Source organism: Salmo salar, chromosome 05, assembly GCF_965601325.2.
Source record: "Salmo salar chromosome 05, fSalSal1, whole genome shotgun sequence".
In the NCBI taxonomy this organism is placed as follows: Eukaryota; Metazoa; Chordata; class Actinopteri; order Salmoniformes; family Salmonidae; genus Salmo; species Salmo salar.
In genome coordinates this window covers 21,716,366-21,743,795 of record NC_138295.1, presented here as the reverse complement: position 1 = coordinate 21,743,795, position 27,430 = coordinate 21,716,366, and the positions used below count along the sequence as shown (strand labels likewise).

Sequence of the window (27,430 nt, the reverse complement as noted above, 5' to 3'; positions counted from 1 at the left end):
GGTTGACAGAGTGAAGGTCGTCGGTCATCGCTGTATCCCCTCCCCCATCACCTCCGTGCATCCATCACTCCTGCTCCGGCACACTGGGCTCACATAGTGAGCGCTTCCTCCTCCATCCTCCGCTCTGCTCCCTCGCTTCCTCTCCTGGAGAACGGCAGCAGTCTCTTTTCCACCTTTACGTCCCTCCAACAACATTCAAGACTCCCTGCTGACCTCTTCCCCCTCTACTTTTAAAGGGGTTTAGGATTGGGTGGAGGGGTCCTCCCCGAGTCGCCTTCCCTTCTTTTCTCAATCTTGCAGAAGGCAGCATGCAGGGCTCTGGCTATGTGCTGACCGACATCTCCCTCTCCAACCAGGCCACTAGGCCCTGTCAGAGCCCCACAGCCCCAACAGAGCCCCCGGCCCCAACCACGTCAGAGGCCCCGGCCCCGCCAGAGCCCCCGGTCCCGCCAGAGCCCCTGTGACTAGCTGGGGTATACTTCACTACAACCCTCTGGATGGAGGCATCTTTGGACCAATCAGATCAGCTCTGGAAAAAGATTTGAAGTGAAAAGATTGTTTATTTAATTTCACCTTTATTTAACCAGGTAGGCCAGTTGAGAACAAGTTCTCATTTACAACTGCAACCTGGCCAAGATAAAGCAAAGCAGTGCGACACAGAGTTACACATGGGAAAATAACACAATAGAAAAAAATATATATACAGTGTGTGCAAATGTAGTAAGATTAGGGAGGTAAGGCAATAAATAAGCCATAGTGGCGAAATAATTACAATTTAGCAGTAACACTGGAGTGATAGATGTGCAAGTAGAGATACAAGGAGTGCAAAAGAGCTAAACAAATAACAATATGAGATGAGGTAGTTGGATGGGCTATTTACAGATGGGCTGTGTACAGGTGCAGTGGTCGGTAAGCTGCTCTGACAGCTGATGCTTAAAGTTAGAGAGGGAGATATAAGACTCCACCTTCAGTGAATTCTGCAATTCGTTCCAGTCATTGGCAGCAGAGAACTGGAAGGAAAGGCGGCCAAATGAGGTGTTGGCCTTGGGGATGACCAGTGAAATATACCTGCTGGAGCGCTACAGGTGGGTGTTGCTATGGTGACCAGTAAGCTGAGATAAGGCGGGGCTTTACCTAGCAAAGACTTCTAGATGACCTGGAGCCAGTGAGTTTGGCGACGAATATGTAGCGAGGGCCAGCCAACGAGAGCATACAGGTCGCAGTGGTGGGTAGTATATGGGGCTTTGGTGACAAAACGGATGGCACTGTGATGGACTGCATCCAATTTGCTGAGTAGAGTGTTGGAGGCTATTTTGTAAATAACATCGCCAAAGTCAAGGATCGGTAGAATAGTCAGTTTTACGAGGGTATGTTTGGCAGCATGAGTGAAGGAGGCTTTGCTGCGAAATAGGAAGCCGATTCTAGATTTAATTTTGGATTGGAGATACTTAATGTGAGTCTGGAAGGAGAGTTTACAGTCTAACCAGACACCAAGGTATTTGTAGTTGTCCGCATATTCTAAGTCAGAACCGTCCAGAGTAGTGATGCTAGGCGGGCGGGTAGCGATCGGTTGAAGAGCATGCATTCAGTTTTACTAGCATTTAAGAGCAGTTGGAGGCCACAGAAAAAGTGTTGTATGGCGTTGAAGCTGATTTGGAGGTTTGTTAACACAGTGTCCAAAAAAGGGCCATATGTATACAGAATGGTGTCATCTGCGTAGAGGTGGATCAGAGAATCACCAGCAGCAAGAGCGATCAATAAAAGAGTCGGCCCGAGAATTGAACCCTGTGGCACCTCCATAGAGACTGCCAGAGGTCCGTACAACAGGCCCTCCGATTTGACACACTGAACTCTACCTGAGAAGTAGTTGGTGAACCAGGCGGAGGCAGTCATTTGAGAAACGAAGGCTATTGAGTCTGCCGATAAGAATGCGGTGATTGATAGAGTCGAAAGCTTTGGCCAGGTCGACGAAGACGGCTGCACAGTACTGTCTTTTATCGATGGCTATTATGATATCGTTTAGTACCTTGAGTGTGGCTGAGGTGCACCCATGACCAGCTCAGAAACCAGATTGCATAGTGGAGAAGGTACAGTTGGATTCTAAATGGTCGGTGATCTGTTTGTTAACTACCGTAAATTCTGGACTATAAGCCGCAACTTTTTTCCCAGGCTTTGAACCTCGCAGCTTAAACAATGACGCGGCTAATATATGGATTTTTCACGCTTTTTTCCCCCAAAAAACACATTCTGTGACGTGCTCAGTTTTTTGGCGGCATGAAGCTTTCATTAGACCAATGAAATTGCCGAACAGGTTACGGTCAAACAACTTTTTTGTTTACTGTTTAGATTAAATCGAGCGCTCTCAAACGGTAGTCATTTTGTCACCCTCATCATGGCAAAGACACGGAGAAATGCATATGATGCAGCTTTCAAGTTGAAGGCGATTGATCTGGCTGTTGGAAAAGGAAATGGAGCTGCTGCACGGGAGCTTGGTCTTAAATGAGTCGATGATAAGACGTTGGAAACAGCAGCGTGAGGAATTGACAAAAAGACAACTAAAGCTTACTGCTAATTTTTTATTTTTTGTTACAAGCCGTGTTTCGTTAAAGCCTATTTATTGTTGTTACAAGCCGTGTTTCGTTAAAGCCTGTGTAAAGATCATTTGTTTCAATGTACCGGTAGGCACCTGCGGCTTATAGACATGTGCGGCTTATGTTCAAAATAATATATATTTTTTAAATTCAGTGGGTGCGGCTTATATTCAGGTGCGCTTAATAGTCCGGAAATTACGGTAACCTCTCAAAAGACTTTAGAAAGGCATGGCAGGTTGGGTCTAGAGTGTCTCCCCCTTTGACGAGGGGGATGACCGCGGCAGCTTTCCAATCTTTAGGGATCTCAGACGATACGAAAGAGGTTGAACAGGCTAGTAATAGGGGTTGCAACAATTGCGGCGGATAATTTTTTGAAAGAGAGGGTCCAGATTGTCTATCCCAGCTGATTTGTAGGGGTCCAGATTTTGCAGCTCTTATTCTCCATGGACTTTACAGTGTCCCAAAACTTTTTGGAATTGGTGCTACAGGATGCAAATTTCTGTTTGAAAAAGCTAGCTAGCTTTTTTTTGAATGGGGCATGCTTATTTATGATGGGGAGGAAAGCACCTTTAAAAGAACAATCAGGCATCCTCTACTGACGGGATGAGGTCAATATCCTTCCAGGATACCCAGGCCAGGTCGATTAGAAAGGCCTGTTCGCTGAAGTGTTTTAGGGAGCGTTTGACAGTGATGAGGGGTGGTCGTTTGACCGCGGACCCATTACGGACGCAGACAATGAGGCAGTGGTCGCTGAGATCCTGTTTGAAGACAGCAGAAGTGTATTTGGAGGGCAAGTAGGTTCGGATGATATCTATGAGGGTGCCCATGTTTACAGATTTAGGGTTGTACCTGGTAGGTTCCTTGATAATTTGTAAGAGATTGAGGGAATCTAGCTTAGATTGTAGGATGGCCGGGGTGTTAAGCATATCCCAGTTTAGGTCACCTAACAGCACGAGCTCTGAAGACAGATGGGGGCAATCAATTCACATATGGTGTCCAGGGCACAGCTGGGGGCTGAGTGGGGTCTATAACAAGCGGCAAGAGTGAGAGACTTATTTCTGGAAAGGTGGATTTTAAAAGTAGAAGCTCAAATTGTTTGGGCACAGACCTGGATAGTATGACAGAACTCTGCAGGCTATCTCTGCAGTAGATTGCAACTCCGCCCCCTTTGGCAGTTCTATCTTGATAGAAAATGTTGTAGTTGGAGATGGAAATTCTAGAATTTTTGGTGGCCTTCCTAAGCCAGGATTCAGACACGGCTAGGACATCAGGGTTGGCAGAGTGTGCTAAAGCAGTGAATAAAACAAACTTAGGGAGGAGACTTCTAATGTTAACATGCATGAAACTAAGGCTTTTATGTTTACAGAAGTCAACAAATGAGAGCACCTGGGGAATAGGTGTGGTACTGAGGGCTACAGGGCCTGGGTTAACCTCTACATCACCAGAGGAACAGAGGAGGCAATGGATAAGGGTACGGCTAACGGCTATAAGATGTGACTGGTCAAAAGATCACTTATTTGAAATAAGATCAGAATTGGGCTGCCTGTGTAAACACAGCCTATGGGCTTGAAGCATTGAAGCATCTGCACTCTGGTCACTAGAGGCAACTAACACAACAGGGCGGGTTGTTTGTTACAGGAAAGTCAGAGAAGCCACCGACAGAGAGAAGCGACAGAGAAGGAAAGAGACTAAGGAACAAAGAAAAATGTAAAGCCAAGCAACATAAGTTTCCCCTAGGCGTGGTAGTGGGCATGGTCAAGGACGCTGTCTCTGATTTTAGAGGCCCTCCTCTTGGCCGCAGAGACAAAATTGTGATGTTTTAAAGCTAATTTACAGCAATTCTACACATTTTGCCATGACTTATGCCGTGTTCTTATGCAATCTGAGTGACTCGAACAATATAACAAAATCAATGTCGGCCCGCATTACTGTCTAGTTTTTTTTTTTTGGGGGGGGGGGGGTGATTGTTAGTTCTCAAACATGACCTTATTAACAAATATATAGCTCCATTATGTTTTCTACATACAGAACCAGTCAAAGGTTGGACACCTACTCATTCAAGGGTTTTTCTTTATTCTTTATACAAGAGTGTGCAAAGCTGTCATCAAGGCAAAAGGTGGCTACTTTGAAGAATCTCAAATATATTTTGAATTGTTTAACACTTTAGTTACTACATGATTCCATATGTGTTATTTCAAAGTGTTGATGTCTTCACTATTATTCTACAACGTAGAAAATAGTAAAAATAAAGAGAAACCCTGGAATGAGTAGGTGTGTCCAAACTTTTGACTGGTACTGTACTTTCTATCTGGTTTCATTCATGGAAGTCTACACAAAACTTTTTTTTCTCCAGCATTTATTGGAGTGACGGCAACGATTTAACGATCAACTAATGAGCTAACAGTAATCAACAGCCCTATCTGATTGTGGGACACCAGGACACACACCGAGCTTGGTCTTAAGCAGGATTACACTGTCAGGCATTGGTGGTGGTGACGTACCTTTGGTACAAAGAGCGTGTTTGACATTTTTAGCGGGCTCCAGGGTACAAACCAGACCAGATTGGTATTTTTGTTTCACACACAGGGATGGATTATGATTATAATTGAGGTTGAGAGGGAGCGTTGCGATTTGGATTGTGCTGAGTGACAGCACTACTAACATAACAGTAACTCAAAACATAGGAAAATCCATTGCAACAGTTCAATAAAATAGCTTTTTAAAAGGGACAATCTGGCATTCAAAAAACAACAAAGCTGGAGAAATGTAACCACTCTTCACTGGAGAAATGTAACCACTCTTCACTGGAGAAATGTAACCACTCTTAAATTCATAGACTGACCTACATCATTAATTTACAATTCCAAACATGGACGTACCAATCCCAGATTGTCCCTTTAAGGATCTTGTGGGACAGTATACAGTCCACAATGTAAGCCTACAGGTTGCTAAAATATAGAGCATTCCCCTGTTCAATGAAAGTGATATTGGAGATTATTATTAATAACATGACGCCAGTCTGTCATACTCACGTCAAGTGTGTCTTCGTTGATCACCAGCATGCCCATGTTCTTGGTCAGAAGTTTGCAGGAGTGTCCTGGAGAGGGTCAAGTGAAACAAGAGATGAGCTGCAATGTCAGTTTGTGCAAATATCAAAAACATACCGAAGTACTGTGGAAAAGATTTTTCACGCTGTCATACATTATATTGGTAACACTTCATTTGGATAGTCCATAGAGCATCTACAGATGGACTATATACATTACTATCAGTAACATTTCAACTAATCCTAGCCCTCACACTAACCCTCACACTAACCCTAGCCATAACCTAAGCAAGCAGTTGCTTATCAACAAATAGTATGACCATCTCAAGAGCATCTATAGAAGGACTAGCTGGACAATCCAAATAAAGTGTCCGTTATATAATTAATTATACATCATGATTATATTTTCTAAATAAACTAATACTAAATACTGAATAAATGACAAATAATAGGTAATATGTACTCCCTCCTGAAATTGAGCTCTCTGTTTGCTTTCCCTTTGTTATTAGCTAAAGTCACAATGGGGTGAAAAGACAAATTATTGGAACTTCATTAGGTGCACAGCGACAGTCTTGAGTCCATCAGTGGTAAAAACCATGAGTAATACTCGAGGTTACATGTCTGTCTCCTGGGTTAAGGGGGCAGTTACACCATTGTTTGTTCAACATGGTTCCCCAGGGAGAGGCCATTTTGGCTCCGGTCAGGGTCACTAGAAAGGTGAGAGATAGTGGCTCTCAGGGGGATACAGTTGTGCACCCCCCAAAAATGAGCCTACCTAAATTCTCAGGCTAATTCCTGAGCAATATCAGAGTGGACCATCTGTGAAGTGACCACACAAGCATTGTGGGCTTGGTCGAGCTTGGAATTGACTCCCGTTTCACATCTGCATGTATAAGTGTGTGTTTGGGTGTGAATGTGTAAGAGAACCACACACACACACGGGGAGGGGGGGGGGGGGTATGTATGAGGAGTGTGCAGGTTTCACCTCCAGAGGCTCAAATCAACAACAAACAGGGTGGAGGTCTGGACCTGGTGGATTGTTTTCTTAAATGTTAATGCACAAAAATCTGCCAACGTGTGTAAAATATCTCCCGCCTCTATACCCCCCTGTCAACCCCTGCAAAAGCCCCTAGCTTAATTTGTTTATCTTAAAGGTTCAGTTGACTCTGACCAAACTGCCCTTTTTATTCACCAGAGAAAGTAAATTCCTTGTTTTTTGGGGCCTGGCGGAACTAAACAACAGTGCTCTCCAAGGAGTTGGGGAATGCGAACGGCGCGACACCGTGTCACACGGTAACACCAGAGGTTTGTTAGTTGTTTGGGGGGGTAAGTAATTAAAGCTGCACAATGTGGTCATAGTGGGTTCTCAAAATGGCTGCCGGGGCAGTGGGTATTAGGAGGGAGGGTGGGGGTGGCACTCCGCTAAATCACTGGGCATGGTGAGGGTAGAGTGGGTTGTTAGGGTAGGCCAGTGTTTGCGTTGGCAGTTTGGAAGGCGTTTGCCCTTTCATGTCTGCCTTCCAAGAGGGGACGAAGCCCCCCTCAGCCAAGACTAACATGGTGCTGTTTGCCTGGCCGTCCTCGCGCCAGTGATGTGCTGGGAGACTGAATACACTCTGAACACACTACACCAGCAGGCAGTGTGCTTTCATGGAGTCGTAGTCCAAGTGGTCCTGCCTAAAGCATCAAGGGCAGCTTTAGAGTCAGGTCATTTAATGTGAAATCATTGCTGATTCTGCCAGGGCAGAGACGTTCATAAGGTTTCAGAATGGTTGTTGTCACGATGTGTCATTTCCAGTGGACTGGATTACAGCTGTGACAGTTCTCTCTGCGCTCTCAGCCTCTAGAGCAGCAGAGGTCAACGCCAAACAGGCTCAACCATGTTTTCAGCTCCCAATGAATTTTAAAACGGGTAAACAGAGATTTACAAGCTCGTCCCAGGGGTGGCATGAGGCCATTTTCATGGCATGGGCCACCACAGGCAGGGAGACGCTGGGAAAAGAGAACACGGAGAACGGGAAAGTCTTGTTCGCCAGCCTGCCTTTAGCCACGAAAGGTGTGCCACAAACCTAGGCAGCAGTTTTAAAACCTTTTTTTTTCAGGAGGAGGAGGATGAGGAAAGCGGTAAAAAACAAAGTAAATATTCAGAGGCGTTTTACAGAGCGACTCAGTCAAGCGGCGGACCTGTAAAAATACTTCCCCTGAGCTTCTAGCGCTCGCAGGCCCCCGCACAGCTGGCCAGTGGGGCACAAAGGGCTGATTCAGCCCCAAGGAAGGTAGGTGGCCACAAACGGACACCTTTTATTATCTATTTTCCCGGACGCTCCTGTAATCGGGTTTGCTGTTTCGAGGCCTGCACGTTTTTTAGCAATTTTACTATTACGGCCACAGCTGAGGGCTAAGCAACGCTCTTTGTGGGGGAACATGGGGAGGGAGGGTGCACATGCCCAACGTCAGCAATGGTAATGTTGAAACCCCTGTGAATACCAGGTACGTATGTGAGATGTTTTGCGTGTGTGTGTGTATGCATTCTTTTGTGTGTATGAGTGTGCGCACGCAATGTTATTCCTGTCAACATCAATGTGGTGTAGCAATACATCATGTGCATTTAGAAACATGTTGTGCCAACTTTTATAGAGAAAATATTCTTGTCAATAGACCGTTTTGCCCCCATGGCCACTCCGCTGACTGAACTTTGCCCCATGGCCACTCCGCTGACTGAGCTTTGCCCCATGGCCACTCCGCTGACTGAGCTTTGCCCCATGGCCACTCCGCTGACTGAGCTTTGCCCCATGGCCACTCCGCTGACTGAGCTTTGCCCCATGGCCACTCCGCTGACTGAGCTTTGCCCCATGGCCACTCCGCTGACTGAGCTTTGCCCCATGGCCACTCCGCTGACTGAGCTTTGCCCCATGGCCACTCCGCTGACTGAGCTTTGCCCCATGGCCACTCCGCTGACTGAGCTTTGCCCCATGGCCACTCCGCTGACTGAGCTTTGCCCCATGGCCACTCCGCTGACTGAGCTTTGCCCCATGGCCACTCCGCTGACTGAGCTTTGCCCCATGGCCACTCCGCTGACTGAGCTTTGCCCCATGGTCACAGTGCTAACTGAGCTTTGCCCCATGGTCACAGTGCTAACTGAGCTTCCTCAGTAGAGATTTTATTTCACAACGTTAGGGAATGATGTCGTTTTAATGTTATGTTTTTTATGTTTCTGGTTCACTTTACTGTTTGTGTAGTCTTACCGATGTTGATGGCAGTTTCCTGCTTGTCCCCGGTCAGGATCCAGATCTTGATGTCGGCCTTCATCAGCGTCTCAATGGTCTCAGGCACCTTGTCCTGGAGCTTGTCCTCGATGGCTGTGGCCCCTAAGAGCTGCAGGTTCTAGAGAGGGAGAGAAACATTAAAGAATGTCTGTGGCCCCCAAGAGCTGCAGGTTCTAGAGAGGGAGCGAAGCATGAGGGAATGGCTGTGGCCCCTAAGAACTGCATGTTCTAGAGAGGGAGAGAAGCATGAGGGAACAAGGAAGAGATAATGTAACAAGAGAAGGGGCTTTACAACGTCAAGTGTCAGAAAAATTAAGGGCCGGACTGTGTCACTCATTCACTTCCTGTTTTTCGCTCAAGTCAGCTGCTCGTTTTCCCACCCCTCCAAAACTGGGCCATGGATTGGGGGATTTGGGGTTAGGGTGGGGAATAGAGGGGAGAATGAGACTTAGGGGCCAGTTGTAGTCGCAGCACAGTGGTTAATGTGTTTTCTTTTACAGGAAGCCAGGCGGGTCTTTGGGACGGGGCCTGGGGGGACCTGGAGGGGCCCGATGCTTTGACAGGGCCCCGGAGAGGAGAGAGGAGAGGCAGCTGCAAAGGGGAGGCCAGAGTTTGGCCGAGGGTGCAACGGTCAATCCTCCCCAAAGAGCTGTGACCTAGGCCGGGCTGCAGTATATCTTTAGCCCACTACCCATATGAAACCACGCACGGGGGGGAGGGATGCGTGTGTTAATTAATGTTGCGACTTCCCAGTTACATTGTCTCAACATTGATAATGTTAGTGTTTGCTGGGAAGACACGACATGAGATCATCATTTGTGCATTAAATGACAACACGTTAAGTGAATCATGGACATTGTTAATCGTTTACGTAGGTTAAATGCAATCTCATGCAAGTCAAACGCAAATAGGCAATATGGCAACATGTTGACCTTCAAGAACAGATTAAAAAGTCACAGGGTTCATAGTCGAACAGTTGTTTAATTCAGGTCAACAGGGACTGCAGTACACAGGTCACTAAAAGGGGAGTCAATGAGCTTTCGGATCAGGAAGTTTTGCTCATTAATTGTGGTCATGGTCCAAGGTATTGGCCTCTGACCCTTTTTCCTAGGATTTCAATGTGTCTGCGTCACATTTGCTGTTCTCTTCATTGATCACCTGACTCAGTAATATGGGTGACTCTCCCTCTTTACTGTTCAGAAACCATATACACAAAGCATCTCAGAGTAGGAGTTCTGATCTCCTTATGATCTACAAGGCAAAACCGATCCTAGATCAGAGACGCTGGATACATACAGCCCCAGATAAACGACAGGCCTTGGTTCAAATACTATTTGAAAAGTCCCAAAAGCGCAAAACCCGCCCCTCTGGCAGGCTAGAACAAACGCTGAAAGTATTTGAATGGTTTCAAACAGGAGGCCTATCTGAACCCAAGACTGCAACTAGGTTTCAGTCAAGACGACTGCTGAACATAAACCAGAACATGGACTAAATAAACTAACAGTCATAAGGTGTGTATTTCATTGAAGCCCAAGTAGTGGCTGTTCCAGAGTAGCTTGTCAAAAGAGTTCTGCAAAGAGAAGTGATGTGGTGGTGGGCTTTCCTTTTGGTTTGCTTTAAAAGGACATGGTGAGGTCACAGTTCCTAAACATCAGCACCACGTATACGTCTCAATGATCTCTCCTTCCTCATGAAGTATGCACTTGTTCACTTCCCTTCACCGATTTGAAAGGGATGACTGGTATAAGAAATATGGTGGAAACTTCCAATAGCCCATGCCTCCACTAATCCCATGCTTTTAGGAAGTGAGAAAGTGCACACTTCAGGAGAAAGGACAGATTATTGGGACAAGGGCCTTCTCTCAGAGATACTGTAAATCTAGCCTCATTCAGACTGCCATCTAGTGGTCTTCTCATCCCTGCACCCCTCTTTCTCAGAACTTTTGTGTTTACACTGTGATTGAGTCCATTTGTTCTGGGTAGCGCTGAAGGTCTGGCAGGAGTGGAGCCCTTGATCAACGAGCCTATGTTTGACTAGTATTTCAACACCACGTTTCACACAGAGGAACTGACTGTTGCTTTGCCGTACTGGGCCGACCCAACCTGCCCCATACATTCATTAAGCCCCATAGTATATCGTGCATCCAACCATCAAAACCCATTCGGATTACATTTCCGTGCACCATATGGCACCATATATTCCCAACATAAAGTACTACTATTTGGTCAAACGTAGTGCAATATATAGGGAATAGGGTGCCATTTCGATTGCAACATGTATGCTTTCAGCACCGGCCCGACATTAATCAAGTTGCTCAATTCAGGTCTGAATTCAGGTCAACTGATTTAGGTTCAGCGAACCACTGGAAAGAAGTTTAAAATGGATGCCTTGTGCGATGTTGGTGTCCTTAAGATGAACCTAGCAGGCAGGTAAGTCAATAACTAAGTCATAATCTTGTTTGTAGAGCTGATTGCTCAGCACCGGAATGTCTTGTCTGATATGAGTTCACATAAGGTTCTGGGTGTGGGTTGGGGAAGATGGGTTAGTGGTAGAGTTAGTGGTAGAGTTGGTGGTAGAGTTGGTGGTAGAGTTGGTGGTAGAGTTGGTGGTAGAGTTGGTGGTAGAGTTGGTGGTAGAGTTGGTGGTGGAGTTGGTGGTGGAGTTAGTGGTAGAGTTAGTGGTAGAGGTAGTGGTATTTGTAGAGGTAGTGGTAGAGGTATTTGTATTTGTAGTGGTATTTGTAGTGATAGAGGTAGTGGTATTTGTAGTGGTAGTGATAGAGGTAGTGGTATTTGTAGTGGAAGTGGTATTTGTAGTGGAAGTGGTATTTGTAGTGGAAGTGGTATTTGTAGTGGAAGTGGTATTTGTAGTGGGGTAGAGGTAGAGGTAGTGGTATTTGTAGTGGTATTTGAGTGGTAGTGGTATTTGTAGTGGTATTTGTAGAGGTAGTGGTATTTGTAGAGGTAGTGGTATTTGTAGTGGTAGTGGTATTTGTAGTGGTAGTGGTATATGTAGTGGTAGTGGTATTTGTAGTGGTAGTGGTATTTGTAGAGGTAGTGGTATTTGTAGAGGTAGTGGTATTTGTAGAGGTATTTGTAGAGGTAGTGGTATTTGTAGAGGTATTTGTAGAGGTAGTGGTATTTGTAGAGGTATTTGTAGAGGTAGTGGTATTTGTAGAGGGTAGTGGTAGTGCTACTCGTAGAGGTATTTGTAGAGGTAGAGGTAGTGGTAGTGCTACTCGTAGAGGTATTTGTAGAGGTAGAGGTAGTGCTACTCGTAGTGGTATTTGTAAAGGTAGTGGTATTTGTAAAGGTAGTGGTATTTGTAGAGGTAGTGGTATTTGTAGAGGTAGTGGTATTTGTAGAGGTAGTGGTATTTGTAGAGGTAGTGGTATTTGTAGAGGTAGTGGTATTTGTAGAGGTAGTGGTATTTGTAGAGGTAGTGGTATTTGTAGAGGTAGTGGTATTTGTAGAGGTAGTGGTATTTGTAGTGGTAGTGGTAGAGGTATTTGTAGTGATAGTGGTAGAGGTAGTGGTATTTGTAGTGGTAGAGGTAGTGGTATTTGTAGAGTTAGTGGTTTTTATTTTTATTTATTTATTTCACCTTTATTTAACCAGGTAGGCAAGTTGAGAACAAGTTCTCATTTACAATTGCGACCTGGCCAAGATAAAGCAAAGCAGTTCGACAACATACAAAAACACAGAGTTACACATGGACTAAAACAACATACAATCAATGATGCAGTAGAAAAAAATAAGACTATATACCATGTGAGCAAATGATGTGAGATAAGGGAGGTAAAGGCAAAAAAGGCCATGGTGGCAAAGTAAATAAAGTAAATAAAGTATAGCAAGTAAAACACTGGAATGCAACTCAGGTTTGGAGCGAGCAGTCGCACCACGCTTCGCTCCACAGGTAATATTACACTTCACTACATTACAACGGCTTGATTTGTTTGATCTGAGCAATTCTTCTTAGCTAGCTACATAGCCGTCTTTGTATCAAAGATAATTGTGTAGTTTAGAGTAACTGAGTAATTATTGTGGCTAGCTATCTTCGTCCTCCTAACGTAGTCAACACTGCTAGCTAGCTAGTCATCACTGCTAGCTAGCCAACTTCTACCGACTAGCAGCACCGCAGAAACTATTACATTACAACGTAACGACGTAACGACTTGATTAGTGTGGTGTTAGTGTTAGTTAGCCAGCTACATAGTTGTCTTTGCTGTCTCTGTATCTAAGATAATTGTGTAGTTTGAGTTTGAGTATTATCGAGGTGAGCTAGCCAGCCGCGACGCGGCGCCAGACTTACTCAACACACCTAGTCATCATTAACCCACTGCCAGCTAGCCAACCGTTACCGACTAGCAGCGCTGTAGATACTAATACTTTACAACGGAACGATTTGACTAGTGCAGTGTTACCTAGCTAGCTACTTAGTTGTCTTTGTCATAGCTTGATAATTGTTAGCTAGCCAGCCATCGAGGTTAGCTAGCCAGCTATTTCCGTCCCCCGCGACGCCATTTTTCCTAACCCAGCCTACTATTACCGACGAGCAGCATTGTTGAAACTAAATACACTACAAGGAACGTCTTGATTAGTGTTATGTTAGCTAGCTAGCTACAAAGTTGCTTTGTCTCATGACAAGGTGTAGCACTGAAACCACCGAGGTTACCTAGCCAGCTACACGTTCAAAGTCAACAACGCAGCCACTGCTAGCTAGCCTACTCCACCAGCCAGCAGTACTGTATCATTTTAGTCAATAAGATTTTTGCAACGTAAGCTTAACTTCCTGAACATTCGAGACGTGTAGTCCACTTGTCATTCCAATCTCATTTGCATTAGCGTAGCCTCTTCTGTAGCTTGTCTACTATGTGTCTGTCTATCCCTGTTCTCTCTCCTCTGCACAGGCCATACAAACGCTCCACACCGCGTGGCCGCTGCCACTCTAACCTGGTGGTCCCAGCGCGCACGACCCACGTGGAGTTCCAGGTCTCCGGCAGCCTCTGGAACTGCCGGTCTGCGGCCAACAAGGCTGAGTTCATCTCAGCCTATGCTACCCTCCAGTCCCTAGACTTCCTGGCGCTGACGGAAACATGGATTACCACAGATAACACTGCTACTCCTACTGCTCTCTCCTCGTCTGACTACGTGTTCTCGCATACCCCTAGAGCATCGAGCCAGCGGGGTGGTGGCACTGGAATCCTCATCTCTCCCAAGTGGAAATTCTCTCTTTCTCCCCTAACCCATCTGTCTATCTCCTCATTTGAATTCCATGCTGTCACAGTTACCAGCCCTTTCAAGCTTAACATCCTTATCATTTATCGCCCTCCAGGTTCCCTTGGAGAGTTCATCAATGAGCTTGACGCCTTGATAAGTTCCTTTCCTGAGGATGGCTCACCTCTCACAGTTCTGGGTGACTTTAACCTCCCCACGTCTACCTTCGACTCATTCCTCTCTGCCTCCTTCTTTCCACTCCTCTCTTCTTTCGACCTCACCCTCTCACCTTCCCCCCCTACTCACAAGGCAGGCAATACATTTTGAAAAGAAGGTTGACGACATCCGATCCTCGTTTGCTAAGTCAAACGACACTGCTGGTCCTGCTCACACTGCCCTACCCTGTGCTTTGACCTCTTTCTCCCCTCTCTCTCCAGATGAAATCGCGCGTCTTGTGACGGCCGGCCGCCCAACAACCTGCCCACTTGACCCTATCCCCTCCTCTCTTCTCCAGACCATTTCCGGAGACCTTCTCCCCTACCTCACCTCGCTCATCAACTCATCCTTGACCGCTGGCTACGTCCCTTCCGTCTTCAAGAGAGCGAGAGTTGCACCCCTTCTGAAAAAACCTACACTCGACCCCTCCGATGTCAACAACTACAGACCAGTATCCCTTCTTTCCTTTCTCTCCAAAACTCTTGAACGCGCCGTCCTTGGCCAGCTCTCTTGCTATCTCTCTCAGAATGACCTTCTTGATCCTAATCAGTCAGGTTTCAAGACTGGGCATTCAACTGAGACTGCTCTTCTCTGTGTCACGGAGGCTCTCCGCACTGCTAAAGCTAACTCTCTCACCTCTGCTCTCATCCTTCTAGACCTATCTGCTGCCTTTGATACCGTGAACCATCAGATCCTCCTCTCCACCCTCTCCAAGCTGGGCATCTCCGGCGCCGCCCACGCTTGGATTGCGTCCTACCTGACAGGTCGCTCCTACCAGGTGGCGTGGCGAGAATCTGTCTCCTCACCACTGGTGTCCCCCAGGGCTCTGTTCTTGGCCCACTCCTATTCTCGCTATACACCAAGTCACTTGGCTCTGTCATATCCTCACATGGTCTCTCATATCATTGCTATGCAGATGACACACAATTAATCTTCTCCTTTCCCCCTTCTGACAACCAGGTGGTGAATCGCATCTCTGCATGTCTGGCAGACATATCAGTGTGGATGAAGGATCACCACCTCAAGCTGAACCTCGGCAAGACGGAGCTGCTCTTCCTCCCGGGGAAGGACTGCCCGTTCCATGATCTCGCCATCACGGTTGACAACTCCCTTGTGTCCTCCTCCCAGAGTGCTAAGAGCCTTGGCGTGACCCTGGACAACACCCTGTCGTTCTCCACCAACATCAAGGCGGTGACCCGATCCTGTAGGTTCATGCTCTACAACATTCGCAGAGTACGACCCTGCCTCACACAGGAAGCGGCGCAGGTCCTAATCCAGGCACTTGTCATCTCCCGTCTGGATTATTGCAACTCGCTGCTGGCTGGGCTCCCTGCCTGTGCCATTAAACCCCTACAACTCATCCAGAACGCCGCAGCCCGTCTGGTGTTCAACCTTCCCAAGTTCTCTCACATCACCCCGCTCCTCCGCTCTCTCCACTGGCTTCCAGTCGAAGCTCGCATCCGCTACAAGACCATGGTGCTTGCCTACGGAGCTGTGAGGGGAACGGCACCTCCGTACCTTCAGGCTCTGATCAGGCCCTACACCCAAACAAGGGCACTCCGTTCATCCAGCTCTGGCCTGCTCGCCTCCCTACCTCTGAGGAAGCACAGTTCCCGCTCAGCCCAGTCAAAACTGTTCGCTGCTCTGGCACCCCAATGGTGGAACAAGCTCCCTCACGACGCCAGGACAGCGGAGTCAATCACCACCTTCCGGAGACACCTGAAACCCCACCTCTTCAAGGAATACCTGGGATAGGATAAAGTAATCCTTCTAACCCCCCCTTAAAAGATTTAGATGCACTATTGTAAAGTGGTTGTTCCACTGGATATTATAAGGTGAATGCACCAATTTGTAAGTCGCTCTGGATAAGAGCGTCTGCTAAATTACTTAAATGTAAATGTAAATGTAGATTTATAGTTTGAAGAAAGTTCAAAGTTAAAATATAAATAATATGGTGCAAAGGAGCAAAATAAATAAAATAAATAAATACAGTAGGGGAAGAGGTAGTAGTTTGGGCTAAATTATAGATGGGCTATGTACAGGTGCAGTGATCTGGGAGCTGCTCTGATAGCTGGTGCTTAAAGCTAGTGAGGGAGATAAGCGTTTCCAGTTTCAGAGATTTTTGTAGTTCGTTCCAGTCATTGGCAGCAGAGAACTGGAAGGAGAGACGACCAAAGGAGGAGTTGGCTTTAGGGGTGACCAGAGAGATATACCTGCTGGAGCGCGTGCTACAGGTGGGTGCTGCTATGGTGACCAGTGAGCGGAGATAAAGGGGGACTTTACCTAGTAGGGTCTTGTAGATGACCTGGAGCCAATGTGTTTCGCAACGATTATGAAGCGAAGGCCAGCCAACGAGAGCGTACAGGTCGCAGTGGTGGGTAGTATATGGGGCTTTGGTGACAAAACGGATGGCACTGTGATAGACTGCATCCAGCTTGTTGAGTAGGGTATTGGAGGCTATTTTGTAAATGACATCGCCGAAGTCGAGGATTGGTAGGATGGTCAGTTTTACGAGGGTATGTTTGGCAGCATGAATGAAGGATGCTTTGTTGCGAAATAGGAAGCCAATTCTAGATTTAACTTTGGATTGGAGATGATTGATGTGAGTCTGGAAGGAGAGTTTACAGTCTAACCAGACACCTAGGTATTTGTAGTTGTCCACAAATTCTAAGTTAGAACCGTCCAGAGAAGTGACGCTGGACAGGCGGGCAGGTGCAGGCAGCGATCGGTTGAAGAGCATGCATTTAGTTTTACTTGTGTTTAGGAGCAGTTGGAGACCACGGAAGGAGAGTTGAATGGCATTGAAGCTCGTCTGGAGGGTTGTTAACACAGTGTCCAAAGAAGGGCCAGAAGTATACAGAATGGTGTCGTCTGCGTAGAGGTGGATCAGAGATTCGCCAGCAGCAAGAGCGACATCATTGATGTATACAGAGAAAAGAGTTGGCCCAAGAATTGAACCCTGTGGTACCCCCATAGAGACTGCCAGAGGTCCGGACAGCAGGCCCTCCGATTTGACACACTGAACTCTGTCAGAGAAGTAGTTGGTGAACCAGGCGACGCAATCGTTTGAGAAACCAAGGCTACTGAGTCTGCCGATGAGGATGTGGTGATTAACAGAGTCAAAAGCTTTGGCCAGGTCAATGAATACGGCAGCACAGTATTGTTTCTTATCGATGGCGGTTACGATGTCGTTTAGGACCTTGAGCGTGGCTGAGGTGCACCCATGACCAGCTCTGAAACCAGATTGCATAGCGGAGAGGGTGCGGTGGGATTCGAAATGGTCGGTAATCTGTTTGTTGACTTGGCTTTCGAAGACCTTAGAAAGGCAGGGTAGGATGGATATAGGTCTGTAGCAATTTGGGTCAAGAGTGTCACCTCCTTTGAAGAGGGGGATGACAGCAGCTGCTTTCCAATCTATGGGAATCTCAGACGACACGAAAGAGAGGTTGAACAGGCTAGTAATAGGGGTTGCAATAATTTCGGCAGATAATTTTAGAAAGAAACAGTCCAGATTGTCAAGCCCAGCTGATTTGTAGGGGTCCAGATTTTGCAGCTCTTTCAGAACATCAGCTGAATGGATTTGGGAGAAGGAGAAATGGGGGAGGCTTGGGCGAGTAGCTGTGGGGGGTGCAGTGCTGTTGAATGCAGTAGGGGTAGTTAGGTGGAAAGCATGGCCAGCCGTAGAAAAATGCTTATTGAAATTCTCAATTATAGTGGGCTTATCGGTGGTGACAGAGTTTCCTATCCTCAGTGCAGTGGGCAGTTGGGAGGAGATGTTCTTATTCTCCATGGACTTTACAATGTCCCAGAACTTTTTAGAGTTTGAGTTGCAGGAAGCAAATTTCTGTTTGAAAAAGCTAGCCTTGGCGTTTCTAACTGCCTGTGTGTATTGGTTTCTAACTTCCCTGAAAAGTTGCATATCGCGGGGGCAGTTCGATGCTAATGCAGAACGCCACAGGATATTTTTGTGTTGGTTAAGGGCAGTCAGGTCTGGGGAGAACCAAGGGTTATATCTGTTCCTGGTTCTAAATTTCTTGAAAGGGGCATGCTTATTTAAGATGGTGAGGAAGGCATTTAAAAAAAATAACCAGGCATCCTCTACTGACGGGATGAGGTCAATATCCTTCCAGGATACCAGGGCCAGGTCGATTAGAAAGGCTTGCTCGTTGAAATGTTTCAGGGAGCGTTTGACAGTGATGAGTGGAGGTCGTTTGACCGCTGACCCATTACGGGTGCAGGCAATGAGGCAGTGATCGCTGAGATCTTGGTTGAAAACAGCAGAGGTGTATTTAGAGGGCAAGTTGGTTAGGATGATATCTATGAGGGTGCCAGTGTTTGCGGCTTTGGGGTTGTACCTGGTGGGTTCATTAATAATTTGTGTGAGATTGAGGGATTGGATTGTAGGATGGCTGGGGTGTTAAGCATGTCCCAGTTTAGGTCACCTAGTAGCACGAGCTCTGAAGATGGATGGGGGGCAATCAGTTCACATATGGTGTCCAGAACACAGCTAGGGGGCGATGGGGGTCTATAGCAGGCGGCAACGGTGAGAGACTTGTTTTTGGAGAGGTAGATTTTTAAAAGTAGAAGTTCAAATTGTTTGGGTACAGACCTGGATAGCAGGACAGAACTCTGCAGGCTCTCTCTGCAGTAGATTGCAACACCGCCCCCTTTGGTTGTGGTAGAGGTATTTGTAGAGGTAGTGGTATTTGTAGTGGTAGAGGGTAGAGGTGGTATTTGTAGAGCTAGTGGTAGTGGTATTTGTAGAGGTAGTGGTGGTGTGGAGAGGATGAGGTGGGTATTTGTAGAGGTAGAGGTAGAGGTATTTGTAGAGTTAGTGGTAGAGGTAGTGGTATTTGTAGAGTTAGTGGTAGAGGTAGCGGTATTTGTAGAGTTAGTGGTAGAGGTATTTGTAGAGGTAGAGGTATGTGTAGAGGTAGAAGTATGTGTAGAGGTAGAGGTATGTGTAGAGGTAGAGGTATTTGTAGAGGTAGAGGTATTTGTAGAGGTAGAGGTATGTGTAGAGGTAGAGGTATGTGTAGAGGTAGAGGTATGTGTAGAGGTAGAGGTATGTGTAGAGGTAGAGGTATGTGTAGAGGTAGAGGTATTTGTAGAGGTAGTGGTATTTGTAGAGGTAGTGGTATTTGTAGAGGTAGTGGTATTTGTAGAGGTAGAGGTATTTGTAGAGGTAGAAGTATTTGTAGAGTTAGTGGTAGTGGTATTTGTAGAGGTAGTGGGTATTTGTAGAGGTAGTGGTATTTGTAGAGGTAGTGGTAGAGGTATTTGTAGAGGTAGTGGTAGAGGTATTTGTAGAGGTAGTGGTAGAGGTAGTGGTAGAGGTATTTGTAGAGGTATTTGTAGAGGTAGTGTTAGAGGTATTTGTAGAGGTATTTGTAGAGGTATTTGTAGAGGTATTTGTAGAGGTAGTGTTAGAGGTATTTGTAGAGGTAGTGTTAGAGGTATTTGTAGAGGTATTTGTAGAGGTATTTGTAGAGGTAGAGGTATATGTAGAGGTATTTGTAGAGTTAGTGGTAGAGGTAGTGGTAGTGGTAGAGGTAGTGGTATTTGTAAAGCTAGTGGTAGTGGTATTTGTAGAGGTAGTGGTATTTGTAGAGGTAGTGGTATGTGTAGAGGTAGTTGTAGAGGTAGTGGTATTTGTAGAGGTAGTGGTATTTGTAGAGGTAGTGGTATTTGTAGAGGTAGTGGTATTTGTAGTGGTAGAGTTAGTGGTATTTGTAGAGTTAGGGGTAGTGGTATCTGTAGTGGTAGTGGTATCTGTAGTGGTAGTGGTATCTGTAGTGGTAGTGGTATCTGTAGTGGTAGTGGTATCTGTAGAGGTAGTGGTATCTGTAGAGGTAGTGGTATCTGTAGAGTTAGTGGTATCTGTAGAGTTAGTGGTATCTGTAGAGTTAGTGGTATCTGTAGAGTTAGTGGTATCTGTAGAGTTAGTGGTATCTGTAGAGTTAGTGGTATCTGTAGAGTTAGTGGTATCTGTAGAGTTAGTGGTATCTGTAGAGTTAGTGGTAGAGGTAGTGGTATTTGTAGAGTTAGGGGTAGAGGTAGTGGTATTTGTAGAGTTAGTGGTATTTGTAGAGGTATTTGTAGAGGGAGTGGTATTTGTAGAGTTAGTGGTATTTGTAGTGGTATTTGTAGTGGTATTTGTAGAGTTAGTGGTATTTGTAGTGGTATTTGTAGTGGTATTTGTAGAGGTATTTGTAATGGTATTTGTAGAGGTATTTGTAGAGGTATTTGTAGAGTTAGTGGTAGAGGTAGTGGTAGAGGTAGAGTTAGTGGTAGAGGTAGTGGTATTTGTAAAGGTAGTGGTAGTGGTATTTGTAGAGGTAGTGGTATTTGTAGAGTTAGTGGTAGTGGTATTTGTAGAGGTAGTGGTATGTGTAGAGGTAGTTGTAGAGGTAGTGGTATTTGTAGAGGTAGTGGTATTTGTAGAGGTAGTGTTAGAGGTATTTGTAGAGGTAGTGTTAGAGGTATATGTAGAGGTAGTGGTATTTGTAGAGGTAGTGGTATTTGTAGAGGTAGTGGTATTTGTAGAGGTAGTGGTATTTGTAGAGGTAGTGGAAGAGGTATTTGTAGAGTTAGTGGTAGAGGTATTTGTAGAGGTAGTGGAAGAGGTATTTGTAGAGGTAGTGGAAGAGGTATTTGTAGAGGTAGTGGAAGAGGTATTTGTAGAGGTAGTGGAAGAGGTATTTGTAGAGGTAGTGGAAGAGGTATTTGTAGAGGTAGTGGAAGAGGTATTTGTAGAGGTAGTGGAAGAGGTATTTGTAGAAGTAGTGGTATGTGTAGTGGTAGTGGTATTTGTAGAGTTAGTGGTAGTGGTATTTGTAGAATTAGAGGTGGTGGTATTTGTATTTGTATTTGTAGAGGGAGTGGTAGTGGTAGCGGTATTTGTAGAGGTAGTGGTATTTGTAGTGGTAGTGGTATTTGTAGAGTTAGTGGTAGAGGTAGTGGTATTTGTAGAGTTAGTGGTAGAGTTAGTGGTATTTGTAGAGTAGGGTAGTGGTATTTGTAGTGGTAGTGGTATTTGTAGTGGTAGTGGTATTTGTAGTGGTAGTGGTATTTGTAGTGGTAGTGGTATCTGTAGTGGTAGTGGTATCTGTAGTGGTAGTGGTATCTGTAGTGGTAGTGGTATCTGTAGTGGTAGTGGTATCTGTAGAGTTAGTGGTATCTGTAGAGTTAGTGGTATCTGTAGAGTTAGTGGTATCTGTACAGTTAGTGGTATCTGTACAGTTAGTGGTATCTGTAGAGTTAGTGGTAGAGGTAGTGGTATTTGTAGAGTTAGGGGTAGAGGTAGTGGTATTTGTAGAGTTAGTGGTATTTGTAGAGGTATTTGTAGAGGGAGTGGTATTTGTAGAGTTAGTGGTATTTGTAGTGGTATTTGTAGTGGTATTTGTAGAGGTATTTGTAGTGGTATTTGTAGAGGTAGTGGTATTTGTAGAGGTATTTGTAGAGGTAGTGGTATTTGTAGTGGTATTTGTAGAGGTAGTGGTATTTGTAGAGGTATTTGTAGAGGTAGTGGTATTTGTAGAGGTATTTGTAGAGGTAGTGGTATTTGTAGAGGTAGTGGTATTTGTAGAGGTATTTGTAGAGGTAGTGGTATTTGTAGAGGTAGTGGTAGAGGTATTTGTAGAGGTAGTTTTAGAGGTATTTGTAGAGGTAGTGTTAGAGGTATTTGTAGAGGTAGTGGTATTTGTAGAGGTATTTGTAGAGGTAGTGGTATTTGTAGAGGTATTTGTAGAGGTAGTGGTATTTGTAGAGGTATTTGTAGAGGTAGTGGTATTTGTAGAGGTAGTGGTATTTGTAGAGGTAGTGGTATTTGTAGAGGTAGTGGTAGAGGTATTTGTAGAGGTAGTGTTAGAGGTATTTGTAGAGGTAGTGTTAGAGGTATTTGTAGAGGTAGAGGTAGTGGTATTTGTAGAGGTAGTGGTATTTGTAGAGGTAGTGGTATTTGTAGTGGTATTTGTAGTGGTATTTGTAGTGGTATTTGTAGTGGTATTTGTAGTGGTATTTGTAGAGGTATTTGTAGAGGTATTTGTAGAGGTATTTGTAGAGGTATTTGTAGAGGTATTTGTAGAGGTATTTGTAGAGGTAGTGGTATTTGTAGAGGTATTTGTAGTGGTATTTGTAGAGGTAGTGGTATTTGTAGAGGTATTTGTAGTGGTATTTGTAGAGGTAGTGGTATTTGTAGAGGTATTTGTAGAGGTAGTGGTATTTGTAGAGGTAGTGGTATTTGTAGTGGTATTTGTAGAGGTAGTGGTATTTGTAGAGGTAGTGGTATTTGTAGAGTTAGTGGTATTTGTAGAGGTAGTGGTATTTGTAGAGTTAGTGGTATTTGTAGAGTTAGTGGTAGAGGTAAAGGTAGTGGTATTTGTAGAGGTAGTGGTATTTGTAGTGGTATTTGTAGTGGTATTTGTAGAGGTATTTGTAGAGGTATTTGTAGAGGTATTTGTAGAGGTATTTGTAGAGGTAGTGGTATTTGTAGAGGTAGTGGTATTTGTAGAGGTATTTGTAGAGGTAGTGGTATTTGTAGAGGTAGAGGTAGTGGTATTTGTAGAGGTAGTGGTATTTGTAGAGGTATTTGTAGTGGTATTTGTAGAGGTAGTGGTATTTGTAGAGGTATTTGTAGAGGTAGTGGTATTTGTAGAGGTAGTGGTATTTGTAGAGTTAGTGGTATTTGTAGAGGTAGTGGTATTTGTAGAGGTAGTGGTATTTGTAGAGTTAGTGGTATTTGTAGAGTTAGTGGTAGAGGTAAAGGTAGTGCTATTTGTAGAGTTTGTGGTAGAGGTAGTAACTTCAAACAGAGAAGAAATATGTCCTGTTTACTGGTGGTGTACAGGACCATTGAGGGGACAGGGAAAGATGGTGATTGGTGGATAGGGGTTAGTTGGGGAGTGCTGTGATGTGTATGCAAGCATGTGTGTGTGTGTGTGTCTGTGCATGCGCAAGTGTTCATATGCGCGTGTATGTGTGAGTGTAACTGACCTTCTCGATGAGCTCATAGCTCTCTTCCAGTTTGAGGGCTCGGTTCTGCAGGGCGGTGGCGGCACGGTGGAACACCTCCAACCATTGCTGATAGGATGACTCACTAATCTCAGTCACAGCAAAGCACAGAGTACGCAGCCCTGAGACACAATGGACATATGTCACCTGACGTAAACCCAGAAGGCCTACATAACACCCGTTGTGTCATTATTAGGTTAACTTATGGCGATTGACATTACTCTGCATTTCTATTTAGATATTTTATTTAAACAAAAAAAAACTGGATTATAAATTGCAGAAACTAGAAATATGCTGATTTTAGCACTGGGGATATGTTGATGTAATTCTGCCAACCTCTCACAAGGGGGTAGTATATTCATTGAGGTAAAGCAATGAAGGACGAAAGGTTTCTGAAGGGTTTGAATAGGTCCTATGTGTGTTAGGTAGCTAGACAGGGGGAGCTGTTCCCTCACTCACCCTCTGTGGCAAACTGCTCCAGGTGTTTCAGAGTGATCTCTTTATACCTGGAGCTGTCGGCCAGACGATCGTAGACCACCGTGTCCTGTTGAAACAGCACATTCACACATACTGCCTGGACAGTCAACAAATAACTGCCATGTAAACAATCAACCATGTAAAATCACTGGCTACCAAACACCAGTGAGCTCCAAAATAATATTGGGGCAGAAATTACAGCACTTTTTGTACATAGTCCACCCATTTTAGGGGACAAAAGGTTTTGGGACAAATTCACATATACAGTACCAATTTGGACACAAATACTCATTCAAGGGTTTCTCTTTATTGTTATTATTTTATACATCGTAGAATAATAGTGAAGACATCAAAACTACGAAATAAGACATGCGTAATCATGTAGTAACCAAAAAATACATTTTATATTTGAGATTCTTCGAAGTAGCCACGCTTTGCCTTGATAAGAGCTTTGAACACACTTGGCATTCTCTCAACCAGCTTCATGAGGTAGTCACCTGGAATGCTTTTCCAGTCTTGAAGGAGTTCCCACATACCCTGAGCATTTGTTGGCTGCTTTTCCTTCACTCTGCGGTCCAACTCATCCCAAACCATCTCAATTGGGTTGGGGTCGGTGATTGTGGAGGCCAGGTCACCTGATGCAGCACTCCATCACTCTCGTTCTTGGTAAAATAGCCCTTACACAGCCTGGAGGTGTGTTTTGGGTCGTTGTCCTGTTGAAAAACAAATGATAGTCCCACTAAGTGCGAACCAGAGGGGATGGCGTATTGCTGCAGAATTCTGTGGTAGCCATGCTAGTTAAGTGTGCCTTGTACTCTTAATAAATCACTGATGGTGTCACCAGCAAAGCACCCCCACACATCACACCTCCTCCTCCAAGCTTCACAGTGGGAACCACACATGCAAAGTTAGCCAACTCTGCATCTCAAAGACACAGCGGTTGGAACCCAAAATCTCAAATTTGGTCTTCTACTGGTCTAATGTCCATTGCTCGTGTTTCTAGGCCCAAGCAAGTCTCTTCTTATCCTTTAGTAGTGGTTTCTTTGCAGCAATTCGACCATGAAGGCCTGATTCACGCAGTCTCCTCTGAACAGTTGATGTGTCTGTTACTTGAACTCTGTGAAGCATTTATTTGGGCTGCAATCTGAGGAGCAGTTAATTGTCGATTTCTGCGGCTGGTAATTCTAATGAACTCTGGGTCTTCCTTTCTTGTGGCGGTCCTCATGAGAACCATTTTCATCACAGCGCTTGATGGTTTTTGAGACTGCACTTGAAGAAACTTTCGAAGTTAGTATTTGGTCACATGTTCATAGCATTCAATGATTACGTCAAGATTGTAACTTTACAAACTTGTTGGATGCATTTTTCATTATTTTGTGCCCAATAGAAATGAATGGTAAATAATGTGTGTTATGGAACAACTTTCGAAACCCTTCTACATTAATGTGGATGCTACCATGATTACGGATAATCCTGAATGAATCGTTAATAATGAGTGAGAAAGTTAGACGCACAAATACCATACCCCCAAGACATGCTAACCTCTCACCATTACAATAACAGGGGAGGCTAGCATTTTTTTTTGGGGGGGGGGGGGATGATTGTGCATCTGTAACTTTCCCATAGAGCCAAAACAACAACAAATGTGTCACTGTCTCAACACTTTTGGAGCTCACTGTCTATGAATACGTTCATGAATATATGAAGTGTACGTCTATACCGAGCACCCAATAGTTAGACAGCAATTAAACAACTGCAGTACTTTTTCTATCGAAATTTGAAAGGGAGAGGCATTTCATTTTTGTGTGTGTGTGCAAATTAATAATAAAAATAAAAGAGAACCAGTGTAATAAATAATATGTCTAATAATGTGTGATCTTGATATGAGATCTTTGGTCTGTTACAGGAAGAATATTTATGTCGGAATAGAAGCAATAAGAGAAGCATTTGACAACAGCGCTGTGCTATGGTAATGGTGGTCTGTCACATGTGTTGCCATGGAGAGGGAAAGAGAAAGCGAGTGCTAGAGCGTGCAAGAGAGCGGGCAAGAGAGAAAGAGGGAGAACTAGAGAGAAAGAGCGAGCGAGAAAGCGATAGAGAAAGCGAGAGGGCGAGAGAGAAAGTGAGAGCGAGAGACACTCACAGCTCCTTTGCAGTAGAGGCGGATCTTGCCAGATGGAGTACGCATGATGACTGACATCCTCTTCCTAGTACTGAGAGACAGAAAAGCATCACAATGTTAAAGCTACAGTACGACGGAACATGATCATCTGTAACTAGCAGAGTCAGAACATGACACCTCCTGTAACTAGCAGAGTCAAAACATGACCACCTCCTGTAACTAGCAGAGTCAAAACATGACCACCTCCTGTAACTAGCAGAGTCAAAACATGACCACCTCCTGTAACTAGCAGAGTCAAAACATGACCACCTCCTGTAACTAGCAGAGTCAAAACATGACCACCTCCTGTAACTAGCAGAGTCAGAACATGACCACCTCCTGTAACTAGCAGAGTCAAAACATGACCACCTCCTGTAACTAGCAGAGTCAAAACATGACCACCTCCTGTAACTAGCAGAGTCAAAACATGACCACCTCCTGTAACTAGCAGAGTCAAAACATGACCACCTCCTGTAACTAGCAGAGTCAAAACATGACCACCTCCTGTAACTAGCAGAGTCAAAACATGATCACCTCCTGTAACAAGCAGAACATGATCACCTCCTGTAACAAGCAGAACATGATCACCTCCTGTAACAAGCAGAACATGATCACCTCCTGTAACAAGCAGAACATGATCACCTCCTGTAACAAGCAGAACATGATCACCTCCTGTAACAAGCAGAACATGATCACCTCCTGTAACAAGCAGAACATGATCACCTCCTGTAACAAGCAGAACATGATCACCTCCTGTAACAAGCAGAACATGATCGCCTCCTGTAACAAGCAGAACATGATCGCCTCCTGTAACAAGCAGAACATGATCGCCTCCTGTAACTAGCAGAGTCAGAACATGAACGCCTCCTGTAACAAGCAGAGTCAGAACATGAACGCCTCCTGTAACAAGCAGAGTCAGAACATGAACGCCTCCTGTAACTAGCAGAGTCAGAACATGAACGCCTCCTGTAACTAGCAGAGTCAGAACATGAACGCCTCCTGTAACTAGCAGAGTCAGAACATGAACGCCTCCTGTAACTAGCAGAGTCAGAACATGAACGCCTCCTGTAACTAGCAGAGTCAGAACATGAACGCCTCCTGTAACTAGCAGAGTCAGAACATGATCGCCTCCTGTAACTAGCAGAGTCAGAACATGAACGCCTCCTGTAACTAGCAGAGTCAGAACATGAACGCCTCCTGTAACTAGCAGAGTCAGAACATGAACGCCTCCTGTAACTAGCAGAGTCAGAACATGAACGCCTCCTGTAACTAGCAGAGTCAGAACATTATCCCCTACTGTAACTAGCAGAGAGAACATTATCCCCTACTGTAACTAGCAGAGAGAACATTATCCCCTACTGTAACTAGCAGAGACAGAACATTATCCCCTACTGTAACTAGCAGAGACAGAACATTATCCCCTACTGTAACTAGCAGAGACAGAA

The 27,430-nt window shown here is 45.0% G+C and overlaps 1 protein-coding gene across 2 annotated transcripts in view; it reads right to left on the bottom strand.

Moving 5' to 3' along the window:
* The window catches only part of atp8a1 (ATPase phospholipid transporting 8A1), a 211,244-nt gene that overhangs the window by 50,998 nt on the left and 132,816 nt on the right, over window positions 1-27,430 (bottom strand). For both annotated transcript variants that reach the window (XM_014199122.3, XM_014199124.3), the window contains 5 exons: window positions 25,968-26,037; window positions 23,807-23,891; window positions 23,330-23,469; window positions 8,883-9,021; window positions 5,624-5,688 (listed from right to left, as the gene is read on the bottom strand). In XM_014199122.3, the coding sequence (XP_014054597.1) occupies window positions 5,624-5,688; window positions 8,883-9,021; window positions 23,330-23,469; window positions 23,807-23,891; window positions 25,968-26,037 (499 nt within the window). The remainder of the gene's footprint in view (window positions 1-5,623; window positions 5,689-8,882; window positions 9,022-23,329; window positions 23,470-23,806; window positions 23,892-25,967; window positions 26,038-27,430) is intronic.